The 15,574-nt window shown below is 40.9% G+C and overlaps 1 protein-coding gene across 1 annotated transcript in view; it reads left to right on the top strand.

Moving 5' to 3' along the window:
* Positions 1-13,994, top strand: part of GALNT2 (polypeptide N-acetylgalactosaminyltransferase 2) — a 73,230-nt gene extending 59,236 nt beyond the window's left edge. Inside the window, exons 10-16 of the mRNA XM_081188252.1 lie at positions 1,033-1,136; positions 2,571-2,697; positions 3,892-3,984; positions 5,526-5,609; positions 6,980-7,106; positions 9,911-10,030; positions 11,292-13,994. Of these exons, the coding sequence (XP_081044378.1) occupies positions 1,033-1,136; positions 2,571-2,697; positions 3,892-3,984; positions 5,526-5,609; positions 6,980-7,106; positions 9,911-10,030; positions 11,292-11,447 (811 nt within the window). The 3' untranslated portion in view covers positions 11,448-13,994. The remainder of the gene's footprint in view (positions 1-1,032; positions 1,137-2,570; positions 2,698-3,891; positions 3,985-5,525; positions 5,610-6,979; positions 7,107-9,910; positions 10,031-11,291) is intronic.
* The last annotated feature ends 1,580 nt before the right edge of the window (positions 13,995-15,574 follow it).

The raw sequence follows: 15,574 nt of genomic DNA, 5'->3' as shown, positions 1-15,574 counted from the left end.
TGTTTGCATGAGCTGGTGTGTGGATTGTGTGAGAGAGCAAGAGAGGGCTGTCCACACCCACTTTGGCCACACTATGGTATGTACCCTTCAGAGGGCTGGCCAAGGGTGAATAGATAGTCCTTGGGCCAAGAAACGGTTAGCCACCCCTGTTTTAAACTGTTGCACTGTGTGTGTTCCATGCAGATCCTAAATTTAGTTCTCTGCATAGAACGCTCTTTCATGGGATATCCGCCTTCACTTTAAATTAATGTAAATTTCCTTTCCTTCAGAATGATACACTTAAAAGTTGGCAGGGGATCTCCTACAATTCCAGTGGTCAGAGGTGTGGGATTTGTGTGCCACATAAGTTGCTATCCCTCTCCATGAACACAAGAAGCAGAATAATCAAATGTACATAACTCATATCTAAGGCGAAGAATGTTTTGAGCAGAATATGCGTTATCCTGAATTTAAATCGATAAATGGGATAGATTTGTATGTTGGTTTGTAAAATACTTAAAGAACTTCAGAGGGCAAAGAGTTGTATTTTCACATATCTTAAGCTATAACTTGCTCTAGGGCACATCATACTAATTTATGATAATATGCAGGAGCAGGAAGGAGCCTTAACAAGCCTTGGACTCGCACGCTTCTCCCCCACTTCTCTCTGCACAGTCCAAAGGAAGACTGCAGCAGAATTCACTTTCAGTTTGAATTTCCGCTTCTTGTATAATCTGAACTAGGGATCCTAGTTTCTGGCTACTTATGGTCTGTTTCAGAACAAGCGTGCAGATAACATTTTTCAATTTCTAGGAATAGCCACTTCTGCTTCCAAGAAATCTGAGAAATGGTTAACCAGGAATCAGTTTTAACCGCATTAGTTACGTGATAACATGTTTCAGAGTGGTAGCATGTTCAGATAGCTAGAACTGAGCAAAATGGCCTATTTAAGGTATGAACAGAAAATGCTTTGTTGAAGAGTCTTCGTATCTGATTATCCTGTGCCAGTATGTAATGTTCAGTTTCCCTCTTTTATCCCTCCTGTCTCTTTAGAACACCAATGATAGCTGGTGGACTCTTTGTGATGGACAAATTTTATTTTGAAGAGCTGGGAAAATATGATATGATGATGGATGTATGGGGTGGAGAAAATCTAGGTAAGACTCTTTCTGCATAGAATTCTCTCTTGAAGAAAAGCAAATTATACTGTAATCTAATTTTTGTGAGTTCATGGCCTTTAGTTCACTGTCTGGAGTGGGTTAAAATGACAGCTAATACTTTAAGTGGATTATTGGCAAAAATTCAGCCACAACAGGGCTGCATTCTAAAATTAGAGCTTTATGTTGAAAAATAAAAGCTGAGAGGACTTCTTTGTACAAGGGAGAAGCAGACAAAAACTAAAGGGATTTTAGCCTTTAAACAAGTCATGCATAATTTGGGAACAACATTCTGTGTTAATTAAAATGTTGCAAAAGTGTCTCATTTAGCAGGGTTTATAAAAAGTTCCACACTTTTTAAAAGTTGGGCACAGACAGTTCATGGGTTTAATTTTCTTGTGAATACTTTAAGGAATCTATTGTAAAGTCGTTACTTGAGGGATGAGCTAATTAATTTTGATTATCATTCCTGGTAGACACTTGGCACCTTAGCCGAAGATGGATTGTGATTTTATAGTTCTATTACACCGTCAAATATTGATCCCACCCCATGCCCACTTTAGTTATTGGTCCTTATTTCAAGGTGTTAATGTAAGAGTCAAGAAATACGAATGTCCACATAGTTATGGTAGCCTATTGAATGTTGGAATTTAAACATTTTTAATTACCTAATTGTAAGTGGGTGGACATTTTAAATAATTTGTACTGATGACATAAGCTTTTCCTTTTTACTGTATTAGGAAAGAAAGGGAGTAAATTAACCTGATCCAAAATGGGAATTTGAGAGGTGAAGTAGCAGGTTTGCCGTAAGTGTTGACATGAGGGGCACATAAAAATAGCACAGGGTAGAAAGAACTGGAACAAAAGTAGCAATTTTGTTCTTATTGATTCTGAGGGAAGTGGTTGCCATCTACATTGCTGCAGTATATAAGAATATAGAAACCACGTGGGAGAGACAAGCTTGATTCTTGCACAGATGTGTCCCACCACCCCTGACATTGATGTGTTTCTTATCATTCATTCTTGCTCTTCTAGTGTGATGTTGCTTCAGTGTCCACAAATTGCTGAAGCAAAATGGGATAATAACCTCAGAAGACTAGGCAACCGCACTGTTTCCATAGCCTACAAATCCATATTAAAGAACAAAAAAGGAAAGAAAATAAATGGGAATTGCTGATTCAGATATTCCTGCGGATTTGTGCATGCACAGCCCCTCTCCCACCACAGTATTTCTTTTTGTCAATCAAGTAATAAAAACTCTCCCAACTCCCTTTTTTCGGGACACAAGAAAATCCCGAGAAATTTCCAGGGAGTTAAAAATATACATACTGTGCATGCGTTGCGGGCAGTGGGAATGTTTGGAGGAACAGAGAACTATTTTTGCATTCTTGTCTTCTTCTTTTTTATTATCTATTGCTTGTTTCCCAATGACAGAGATTTCATTCCGTGTTTGGCAGTGCGGAGGAAGCCTAGAAATAATTCCATGCAGCAGAGTTGGCCACGTGTTCCGAAAACAACACCCTTATACCTTCCCAGGAGGAAGTGGTACCGTTTTTGCAAGGTAATGGTCAAGAGATTGTTTTAAGTAAACCAATGGAACCAAAGATGATTAGCTTATAATTAGCTGGCTGAGCTCTTTATCAAAGAGTAAAATGCTATTGAGGCTTTTAAAAAGTCTTTGCAGCTTAAACTACTGTCAGAATAACTAAATGAGCTAACCTTTAGCAAACATTCCCTGGTATGGGGCAAAAATTCTGTGCTACACTGGTGGTATAGTTTTTCTCCTTCAAAGACCAATGACATCAGTCGAAAAGGTTGTTGAAGAAAGTAACCATATTATAGAAAAGTGCTGGGATACAAAATCAATTTAGGGAATTCCGATATTACCAGTATCGATGATCAAACCAACCAACCATTGAAAATGTGACAAGTCCTAATTGTAGTTAGAAGGTTTAGGGGTTGATCTCACTGATACAGCAAATCTTTTAGAAGTTAATTTCAGGCCAGTGTAGAAAAAGCAAAGGTGAACATGACTAGTTAGGCCTACCTAGCTACCATTTTCATGGTTAGGAAGGGCAGTAGTCAGAAAAATGAAAGTATATTGCCAAATATTTGTGTAAGTACTTCCAGCAATAATGTTTATTTTATTGCCTGTTAAGATAAAATAGAAGGTTTTGAATAAATTCCAGTGAGCATGAATCAATACATATTGAATTAATAAAGGTCTTTGGATTTCAGCATGTTTCTATGGCAACGAGAAAAAATTGGGAGTCAAAATGTAGCCGAATATGTCAGAGTTGTTAGTATAAAAGAGGAAGAGTGCACATATGCCCATATTTGGTATCAAGGTCCTTGGGTTAGCCAACACTGATCAGATGCTAAGTGTATCAGAAGTATAGTAGGACATGAGATCAAAATGAATCCTCAAACAATATTACTGGGAGCAATAAAAAGACAAATTGGAAAGGAACATGTCGTGCTACTTGTGAACATGTTAACCTCAAAATGTATCTTACTGACAACAGCACAGAAATCAGTTTTTCTACAAACGCTTGGTCAATGGAGAAGGAAGATCCTCATTTTTTTGAGCAAGATCATGACCTAAAGGAGGGGAAGAATGAAACTTGTCTATTATTTTGGTTCCTGCAGCATCTTTAATGTTCAAGGATCTGCGGTACTCAGATAGGAAGGGAATAAGGACCCTGCCACATTAATAAGAGGAAAAATAACATAACATACCGAATTATATTTCCAGAAATACACGTAGAGCAGCAGAAGTCTGGATGGATGAATACAAAAATTTCTATTATGCAGCAGTGCCTTCAGCCAGAAATGTACCTTATGGCAAGTAAGTGTAATTACTCCTTTCCTATTGTTAGTGCGTTTTGAGATTGCCTTTCGGAGCTGGCCTGGATTTAAAATATTATAAAGTTAATGCTAAAAGTATCGTTGACTATAGAAATACAATTTCACATGTCTCCAGAGAAGGGCATCAGTGAAGGTTTCAGTCCCACCTTATGGTCAAAGATAAGAAAGATTTGAGGGAAGCTCCCAGAATCCAGAATTTTCTGCACCTAGCTCTCTCCCTTAAGGGAACTTTGCTTCCTGGCCTCTCAGGCTCCTCCTTGCTGCTCTAGTGGTAGTCGGCTAGCCAGAGAATGTGGCCTCAGGTGGCACTAACCAACCTGTAATCTGCGGAGCAACACAAAACCTGAAAGCCATTGAGGCTTCTGTAGGGGAAGCGGCAAATGGATGTGAAGCCAATTACTCTTATTATCTAGGAATGCCTCCTAGCAGCACTCAGACCTCCTGACTGAGGCTAGTGACTGCCCCTTTCCTTATAAAGAGTGAGGGCTTAAGGATACTGTGTGACAACTCGTAGCGTTCCCTTTTAGAGGTTTTGCATTCTCCCCGGTCCTCTGAGGATGGGCAGTTTATGGTTTTGTGTTCTTGTTTTTTAACTCCTTCACCCTTCTCTGCATCCCTCTATTCAGTCCGTTCAGCCTTCTGTGCCCAATAAAATCCCTGCTTGAAGCGCTCTACAAACTGCTTCTCAGGCTCCTATCTTTCAGCTTACTACTGACATTCTCACAACAAATAAAGTAAGCTTTGTTGGCAGATACGTATGTGGAGCTAAGGGGTCACATTACTGCTATCCTTTCTGACTTGCCTGTGGCAAAACCTACTTCTGTCTTGCCTTCACAGAACGGACAGTGTGATCAGTCACAGCTCCACAACAAAAGGGTCTCCCATCCACATTAAGCCTCCACATTGGGCTGAACTTGCTCCAGACTCCCGTAACCCTTTTGACATTTCCCAAGGGACAGCTAATATTTATCCATTATTGCAACACCCTTCTCTAGCACCAGCGTTGGGCTCACTGGATCCCTTCGTTAACCCCGAATATGACCCAGGGGAGTGGAGTGAGGGATCTTGGGTGGAAGAACAAACCTCATACTTTCTATTTAACATGTTCCTCACTGAAGCTCTTCTCCAGCAACAAGAGAAAGAAGCGTTGGTTCACGCTTGAAAGGTAGTTCAGTGTTGCTGGGTGAGGGGCATCAGGTCTCGCCCTGTTTTGGGCTGCTGCAATTAATCACCATAGTTTATCCAGCTTAACATGCTTTTCCCATTTAGTTACTGTTAGGGAAGTGGGCATTTGTTCTTTCGGTGTATGTTTCTGTGTCTTGTCTAAGCAACCTGTTGGAGCTTGGCTAGGACTCTGGGAGCTTTCCCTCAAGTTCTCTTTTCTGCCTTTGACCACAAGGTGGCACCCTGAGTGATGCTCTTCGTCCAGCAACACAGAACTACCCTTGAGATAGGAACCAATGGTTCTTTTTAGATTGTGCCAATTTAAATATAGCTGATAAACACTGTTTCTCTCAATAGTATTCAAAGCCGAATGGAGTTGAGAAGGAGACTTAACTGCAAACCTTTCAAATGGTATCTTGAAAATGTGTACCCTGAGCTAAGGTGAGTCATCTATTTTATACAAATGATGTTTGCTGTTGCTTTTCAGCAAATTGGGGAGTGGGGACAATGACTATCCTTTCCTCATTTAACTTTTATTTTGTGACTTTGGTCCATCTGTTTTAATACCTTCAAAATGCAGCTTGTACATCAAGTGTGACAGTGTTGCTAGGAATAGGTTTGCTGCTTTTGTAAATCCACATAAACTAAAAACACAACACATAGCATTTACATGTTTGTTTGTTTGTTTATTTATTTCATTTCTATCCTACCTTTCATCTAAGGCAGGCTTCCTCAAACTTGGCCCTCCAGATGTTTTTGGCCTGCAACTCCCATGATCCCTAGCTAGCAGGACCAGTGGTCAGGGATGATGGGAATTGTAGGCTCAAAACACCTGGAGGGCCAAGTTTGCCTATGCCTGATCTAAGGAGCTCAAAGTGGTGTCCTGTACCGTTGGCCGGGAGGGGAAGCAAAGTTGCCTTTCTGCCATTTGGCCTAGGCTGGAATAGGAGGCTGCTTCAGAGGCCAGCCGCTGCTTGCCAATCACAAAAGCTAACATTTCATGTCCCTATTCCCATCTGCACCTAAAAAGCAGCTGAAGATTGGAATATACAAACCCAGATGGCTTACTAGACTGGGCCCCAACCACAAAGTTTCTGGTTCAAGCCATGTATTTCCCATACTATATAAAAGTCACATGGATAAATTTTTTTCTTCTATGTGTGGTCACTTCTAGGGAAATAATCTGGAACTCCTTATTTCTTATCAACTCCTTATTTCATACTCATAATTACTAAAGTAGATAGAATCCCTGTTTTTCCTATTGTGCATATAAATGTGAATTTAACAGGGTGGGGTGAAAAGACATTGAGGAATAACTAATTCATGTTTAGTTAAGGGAGTTTCTGCCCTGACAGTACTTTAAACCAGATCAGTGTGAAGTAATTTCTCATCTCTTGTCAATTGTCATTCTGGATGCAGTTCAGTTTATTTTAGCTGCTTCATCAGGTGTGTTATGGGGAGAAAGGGCTTTGAAAGAATATTTTGAATGCCTCTATTAAAGGATAAAAGGCAGAGAGATGCACAGCACATTGAGTATTTTTCTGCTCTCTGCTGTACCTCCATAACTGTGTTTGAAGACCTGCTTATTGGAAAACTTCCTGTGGTGCAGTTGGCTGCTGTTGTGTCATTTATCTTCAAATCCAGGGGAATTTAAAATGCAGTTTTGGTGGAGGTTGAGAGAGCTACCAACAGGAAAGCTCTAGAAAAGAACTGCATTGTGTTGCTTCTGAATTTTACTCAAACATAGAGTAGTTTTCAATATTGACGGATGTTTGGAATTCTAAACTATTTGGTGGTGTTTTACTTTTCAGGGTACCTGATCACCAAGATATAGCTTTTGGGGCCTTGCAGCAAGGAACCAATTGCCTTGACACTTTAGGCCATTTTGCAGATGGCGTTGTTGGTGTTTATGAATGTCATAATGCCGGGGGAAACCAGGTTAGTAATCACAGGTTCATAAGTGGCAATAAATTAAATTCACTACATGTTAGAAACAAGACTGATGGGAAAATCACATTTTATATTCTTTATCACCCCAAAGAAAGTAGGTTTATTACTATATTACTCTTTTAAGTCTTTTAGACCTGCCTATTTGGAAATTCATTGTTAAATGGTGTTTTCTCACCTTTCCTTCTGACGTTTGCCAAATATGGCTTTGTGAATTTCCGTTTGTGTTAAGGAGATATGACACGACAAACAAAAGGATACTGGATAATTTAACTTTTGTGGGCTGTAAATAGGCTTAACTTCTCATTGTTTGTGCAGATACAGAAACTTAACATATAGACATTTGAAGTATTACTTCATCCTTCTGAGACTTGGCCTGCAAGCATTTTTCTTTTCATGTTGAGGATAAGGTGGGTGAATGAATGGGTTGAGTGTATATGCATGTGAGAAAGACATTCTTCCTTTTAGAACACGGATTTCCATTAACAGCTCTTGAACCTCAGGGTTAAACATAATTAAACAGCTACCAATGAAATGGTGCCTTAAACGAGAGACACAAAGCTGACATTTTCAAAATTCATGCCTTTTTGCTTCACTTTGAGATGATGTGCAGAGGTGATGTCAATAAACTTAGGTATTTATTTCCATATCCCATGCCGTGCATGGGGGATAGTTTGGCTGAGTGAAAAGAAATAAAATATCTGGCATGGCTACAGGAGCACAAATTCCCTAGGCTGAAGGGGAAGTGGAGTGTGCCCTAAACTGAATCCAGACAAAATAGCCTGGATTCTGGTACACAACAGCCCTCAAGCAATGGATGTATTAAGTACCTGCGGTCATCTTTTGCAGCAGAGTTGCAGTCAAATTGTTCTCATCTTGCAACTTAGCGCTGCAACTTCAGTTGCCTTTTCTCCCTTGGCTTGTGAAGGTCATTGTTTGGGAATGGCTCCATCTTGTGGTCAAAGGCAGGAGTGGAACTTAAGGAAAGTAGGCAGCTCCCACAATTCAGATCACTCTGGCCTTTTTTTCAAAGCAGAATGCTTTCCTCTAGCTCCTGGCCCTTACTTCACCTTAAGCTTGATAATTTTATCTTTTTCTAACTGCAGCCATTCATTAAATGCCTCCTCCTTGTTCCATTCTCCTCTTGGCTACCCATGCTGCCTGCAACTCAGAAGCCCTCATTCTCTGCAGCCCTCCTTTCCCTCAAGCCTAGCCTGCTTTTTTCTTCCACAGCCTTTTTTCTACATTTGTTTTGCCTAAATCCTTTTCCACACTGTCTGTCTCCCTCCCTCCCCATTCGCTATGTGTTGCTCCATTTTGGAAATACTTTAAGCTGCCCCAATAGTTGAGGAGCAAGTCTCCACTTAGGCATGTCAGATCATGTGGGAAATAAAATTAAGCTGATCGAATGAAAACCAAGAATAATTGTTCGTTAAACGTACAACCTTCTACTTGGGAAAGATATGCTTGTAATACCCTTTAACATCTCATGCTTCACATAGTTTTTCAGTATTTTTATTCAGGGGCTGACTTGCACATTAATCATTTTAAAACACTGTTACCAAATGGCTTCTTTGCCAAACCCCATTAGTTAAGTCAATTGCTCAGTGGCGCCTTCGTCCTAATCTGACTCCTAGCACAATCAGATTTCAGTTGCTGCCACTTCCCAGAAGTAGGCTGCATGTGTCTCTACTGAAAATGAAGTGGCGCTGCTGCAGTTCTGCATTTGAAATATTCCTATGGAAGAGCTGGGTGCTTACAGTGTAGTTAGTGGAGAGGTCGATCTTGATCATCTCCAATAATGGGAAATTGCACTTCAAGGCAAGTTGGAGATGGAATGAGACCCTCAATATGCATTGCCTATGTGGGCGATAGTCATCAGAAATGGCCTGGTGTACATGCTGAAAGGGACGCGGGTGGTGCTGTGGTCTAAACCACTGAGCCTCTTGGGCTTGCCGATTGGAAGGTTGGCGGTTCAAATCCCCGCAACGGAGTGAGCTCCCATTGCTCTGTCCCAGCTTCTGCCGAACTAGTACTTCAAAAGCACACCACTGCAAGTAAATAAATAGGTATTGCTGCGGCGGGAAGGTAAACTGTTTCCGTGCGCTCTGGTTTCCGTCACTGTGTTCCGTTGCACCAGAAGCAGTTTAGTCCTGCTGGCCACATGACCTGGAAAGCTGTCTATGGACAAATGCTGGCTCTCTCAGCCTGAAAAGCAAGATGAGCGCCGCAACCCGATAGTTGCCTTTGACTGGACTTAACTGCCCAGGCAATCTTTACCTTACATGCTGAAATACAGGTTTTATAAGAGAGATGGGTATAAAATGTCACTGGCAGTTCAAACGTTGTCTGTGAGTCTTTCCTGTTTCTTACTTTCTTAGGGGTGAAGCAAAACCTTAAATTTCATTCAATACATTTAGGTATTCCCGGAAGGTAGGATCCAGCTGTATGATGTTGTGCTGTACTGCCAGCAGAGGGCAGTATAGGACAACTCTCTCCAGTTCATCTTAAAAGCAGTATTGCACTTCCAGATTCACAATTCCAGGATTGATGTTGGATTCCAAAGCACCATCTAAAATCATTGGGGCAGAGTTCTCAAATGTTTCTCCCTAGGTAGAAAGAGAGAGAGATGGGGGGGGAGGGGAATATCAGCAATTCGCATTTCATAACAGACACTTCTGTCTTTGTAAGAGCCTTTTCTCATATTAGAAGAATTTTGTAACTATCAGGTAAATGAAATGTTTTGCAAGCATTCTGCACGAATATAACTATGTGTCATTTCCTTTCTGTTGCAGGAATGGGCCTTAACAAAGGACAAGTCAGTGAAACATATGGATTTGTGCCTTACTGTTGTAGACCGAGCTCCTGGCTCACTCATAAAACTTCAGGGCTGTAGAGAAAATGATGGTAGACAGGTCAGTAAACAGAATACAGCCATGTGCAAATAGGGCTGAGAGCACACCAATATCATGTGCACGCTTGTAGATATTTATTCCTCTTCCCTGTGCCTTGTTCTGCCACCTACCTTTCCATAGGATATTATATATGTCTGCTGGATTTCTGGCAGTAGAGCAGTGTTGGGTTTGTGTCACTGAATCACTTTGCCCATTGGATTGGCTGCTGTGAGACTCATTGTAGTAGTAGTAGTAGTAGTAGTAGTAGTAGTATACTAACATGAGTTTGACCAAACTGCAGGAGGCAGTGGAGACAGGAGTGCCTGGCATGCTCTGGTCCATGGGATCACGAAGAGTTGGACATGACTAAACGACTAAACAACAACAGTCGTCGTATAACGCCCTTCATAGGTTGATCTTAGGGAAGTTCACAGCATATAAATGCAACATAAAACAATAAATACATAATAAAAACAAAACAATAACCCCCTCAGCCACTCCCACAAACACATTTTATTATTATTATTATTATTATTATTATTATTATTATTATTAATACCCCGCCCATCTGGCTGAGTTTCCCCAGCCACTCTGGGCAGCTCCCAATCAAGTGTTAAAAACAATACAGTATTAAATATTAAAAACTTCCCTAAACAGGGCTGCTTCCAGATGTCTTTTAAAAGTAAGATAGTTGCTTATTTCCTTGACATCTGTTGGGAGGGCCTTTCATAGGGCGGGTGCCACTACTGAGAAGGTCCTTTCCTGTAACCTCACTTCTTGTAATGAGGGAACCGCCAGAAGGCCCTCGGCACTGGATCTCACTGAACGATGGGGGTGGAGATAAGATGTTATTCAGCCAAAGGCCTGGTTGAAAAGGAATGTTTTTGCCTGGCGCCTAAAGGTATATAATGAAGGTGCCAGGTAAGCCTCCCTGGGGAGAGCAGTCCACAAACAGTAGAACTAATGGCTGGCCTTTCTTACAGCAAGCTCTCTAGTGTAACTAAATCCTTAGGTTTCATTCACCTCCCAGCATTTAATCTCCCACTCCAGTATACCAGGGGCTTTCAGCTTCCATTTGGGAAGTTTGCATGGACAATGCTAAAGGAAAATTTACAGCCACAGCGGGTTTGCAAAGCAAATTTAACAGTAATGACTTTAAGGAGTTGCAATTCTTTGCCGTAAGGAAAATAGATGGTAGACAAAATAACCCTAGAAAATACTGGCTTTTAAAATCAACATTTCTCTAAGTGGAATAACTTTTTAAATTTTCTTCTTCTTCTAGAAATGGGAACAAATTGAAAGCAATGCGAAACTGAGGCACGTGGGCAGTAACCTCTGCTTAGACAGCCGAAATGCCAAAAACGGTGGTCTGACGGTTGAAGTCTGCAACCCCTCGCTATCGCAGCAGTGGAAGTTCACACTGAACCTGCAGCAGTAGTAGGGCTTGCTCAGGAGGACTGTTCCCCTTTCCGAAACCTTGGGCAACATTTTGATTGCATTACTGATACTTTATATACCTCAGTATTCCATCTTTGTCTGAAAGTAGGCGACAAGTGAACAAAAGGGAAGCAAGTGAGCTGGGGACCGTGCCATTGCCTGGTCAGACGTAGCTGCTGCACGACTCGCTCCCTTCCACCGCAAAGGCTCACCAGTTCCTTTCCGGCATCAAGCTAAATCCTTCCACAGCAGATGACTAAGATTCCTAGGAAAAACAGATGTACAGTAGCAGGAAACTGCTTTCAACACACAGAAGAGGGGGAGGGTGGGGGAGAGGGAGGGAGGGAGGGACTGATGGGGAGGGAAGCAAATGGTTTGGAGAAGATCATTGGCAGTCTCCATTTTACATAGAAATCAGTGTTCGTGGTTTCCAGAAATCAAAGCATTTTGAAGGTTTTTGCCATGTGTACTTGGTATATTTCACCATGGACTTTTCTATGACAGAACTCTTAAATATAAACATTATATATGTTTATATATAAATATATATAAAAAATATATATTGTCGAAATTTTCAACTTTCTATCAATTTTTCATCATCCTGTAATTTATCCAAAAAACAAAACAAGACAAACAGAACAAAGAAAAGCAATTTAACACTTTTCTGGGAAGTGGACTGGACAGTTGGTAGAAGAACAAAACTTTGTGAAGATGCAGGTTTGTGCTGCTGAGTTGTGTTCATGCAAACACTGGATGTTTCTGCTTTGTGAAGTGTGCCTATTTTTTATTTTGTTTTTTGTGCTTCCTCCTGGGAAATGTTGGACCTCTGCAGAGGAGGGTGATCAAATGGCAGAAAGGAGCTCGCACGCTTCATCTCACCAGCATTGTCACCTCCAGTTGGGGAATTCACGCCATGTGCTCTGGATATCTATAAACTTGGTATTTGTATTGGGCAATTTGGGGCTACTTAAAAAAAATAGTTTGGCCTTCTTAAAATAATGCAGCTAGGAGGGTTTGGTCTTCAGGTTGTGTTCTTATCAATATGTGCTTCTTTTTCTCCTTTTAAAAAGTTGTCTGACAGCACAAGATCACAATAGCCTTCTCGTGGAAGCATGGGCAGCTACCTACTAAATATCAACATTTCAGCTGTCACGCCTCTGCTTTTGGGGGGCGGGAGTTATCATGGTCTGGGTTTTTTCTTTACACCTGTGTCCTGTTTTAAACTGGTGTTTCAAACTTGGCTGGAGGAAAATGTTCTGAATACATTGGAAGGAGCCATTTCAATCCAACTGCTGTTTTTATATCAAAGTAATGTCTGGGGTTACTCTGATGTCTTTGCCTGTAAACCCCCCCCCCTTCTTAAAAACACAGCTTATGTAAGATTTTAACGGTGCCCTCTGGTGATTACAAAGGACAAAGACAAATTATTATGCAATCATGTTTTGACAGTGTTCTCTTCCAGCTACATAGGTCATAAGAGTATTCCATAAACTGTATTTTCCCCTATAGCTGCAGTATTTTCCACAAAATTCTTCCATTGACACAAAGGCTTTGACATTTGCAGTACTGGTTTAAAACAGGCTGATAAACTGTTATATGACATGCTTGTGATCTCTGCAGGTAGTATTCACAGATGTCATATGAATTCTACATGGTTTGAATCCACATTGCTTTTTCCTTGAATGTGGATTTGTGCATATAATCCTCTTCCAGACCAAATTTCCTTCTCCCACACTGCAAGTTCCCATGTATATCCTATTTACATACGACCTTGGCAACAAAGAGAGAGAAACTTTGGACTCGAGTTTTTCAAGATTCGCTTTATTTTCAGCCACCCAACACTTGACATGAAAAATATTAGTGACGGTGAAGATGGTGATATTTTAATATTTGAGGGACTATGCATTCAACTCACAACTATACAGCCAACTGGTTATGATCCAGCGCTTCTGGGAAAAGAACTTAATGAAGGGGAGCTAAAATATTAACATTTTTTTCTTGTGATTTAAAAGCTAGCAGGCAAATCAGCTGCTGTTTTCTGAAATAATAGGAGTTTGCTGCCTTGACTGTTAACCTAACCAGAGTTGCTAGTAAGTTTTATTAATAATATCTCCCCACTCCAGAAACTCTAATGTCGTCTATGTATTATAAAATGAGAATATGTTCTTAAAATTCTAGAGATCCTACGCAGACAGTATCTCCATGCTGAGACCGCAAATTGTGGGTGATGGATGAGAATGGAAATATGGTAATGTGGAGTTAGCTATGTTTACATGACACAGTGTGCCAAAGTTATTTACTGTGACTTCATCCTTTTTTTAAAGTCTATGGATTTCTGGTGCTATGCACCAACGACTGCTGCTGCACAGATCCTCTGTCAGTGGGGTGTACTAAGGGGCACTGTGTGAAAACCTTTGACATGAACGGAGGGTGTGCAGTTGCAGTCAGTGGCAGATATTGACCTTGGGTATCAGAAGTAGCCAACATCTCTCCCCCACCCCCACCCCTCTTCCTTTTATAATAAATCACTAGGAGACTTGGAAACAAATCTCTGTGCTAACCTTATCTTGAGTGTCTTCAAAGCAAAAATGATGGGGGTACATGTGAATTTTGTTTTGCAAATCAGATGTCATTTGGAAACTGTCGTTTCAGTTGGTTCTTTAAAATCTGCTGTACAGAGCTTGTACTTTGTTCATTTTATAGATGGAAACTATCCTTGAAAAAAAAACCCTGTTTGTTTAACTTAAGGAAATAAATACTTTATAGATAAGATAGCGAGGTTTGCTGCCATTCTGTTTTTGTGTACACTCAGGAACTGGCCCCAGAATACATGAACTTCAGCTAAGACCACTTGATCTCCTTGGCTAGCCAGCATTCTTACAGTGACTTAGTTCGGACATTGTTTTTAACCATAAATTAAATTCAACTATGGTTTTAAAGTGAACATGTGCAGCACTCCTCCACATTGCTCCCTTTCCTGAATGGAGTGAACCAAAAGAGGCTGGATTGCCATTACATGTGAACCTTGTGGGTGGCTTCTCTCCTAACAAGCCATGGTGGTATGTTTGTGTTTTGTTACACAAGTAATAAACTACAAGCACGAGTCTGCATATTTAAAAAAGCCAGTTCCTGGTTTGTTTCTTCCATGCGGTGAAGGAAGGTGTGTGGGAGGCACATCTGCAGGGATTTTTGCACCAGCATGCTGCTCATTCACACGAATCCTAAGTTTCATATAAGCTGTACCTTAATAGAGTGTGCAAACCAGGCCTGTGTTTTCGTAAACCAATTTTGCAGATCCAAAGAATGCTTGAGGCAATTCCAGTCGGGGAGGTGCATCCGTTGGATTTGGTTTTTGGTTTTCACTTTCAACAGCAAACCTTCACGCGGGATCTGAAACCGCTTCTGAATCTCCCTTAGAGATTTGTCATGGTCGGTGGGTGTTTGAAAAACACCAAGGATGCTTTGAATTGGTTTGTGGTGCTTTGGATTCGATTTCATGGATTTGTTTTATGAGTTGCTGAACATAGAAGGCTTCCACCATACCCACTAGACAGTATTGTTGCATCTAATGTAGGTTGAAGAGGAAGCTGACTTCCTCACCAGAAACATTCTATTTCCACCTCCTCCAATTCCTGGCCATTTCTACCAATGTAATACTATATTACTATCTGTAACAACTGCTGACGTTCATCACAACTTTGAAACAGATTTCAAGTTGTGTAAAAGTTTGCCTTTCTTTGCTCAGGACAACTTGGGCTCCGGAAACTTATCTCTCCCCTCAACTTTCACATCATGCCACAGCTGAGAAATGATTTGTACCAAATGTTAGAATAGCCTGTTGCTATTTCCTGGAGGTGGGGTCGATATCCAGAACCAAGTATCTGGAAAAGTGAAGGGATTGCAGAGCAGTAGTTGGCCTGCCAAGTAGTAGATTTCCAGTGTTCTCACCTATTCTCACCTCCCTACCTATAACTCTGCCACATGTATACCCTTCACAATCAATGCTTGCTGTTGAAAACCATAATTTCCTCTCCTTTGTCCAAGCAGGGAATTAAAATGCTAGGTACAGTTGTAGTCAATGGTGTCCTTGCATTGGTGGACTTCCCCCTCTTCTCTCTTGCATCACCC

The sequence above is a fragment of the Podarcis bocagei genome (assembly GCF_964188305.1).
Source record: "Podarcis bocagei genome assembly, chromosome: 3".
Lineage (NCBI taxonomy): Eukaryota > Metazoa > Chordata > Lepidosauria > Squamata > Lacertidae > Podarcis > Podarcis bocagei.
This window is presented reverse-complemented; position numbering and strand designations above follow the sequence as displayed.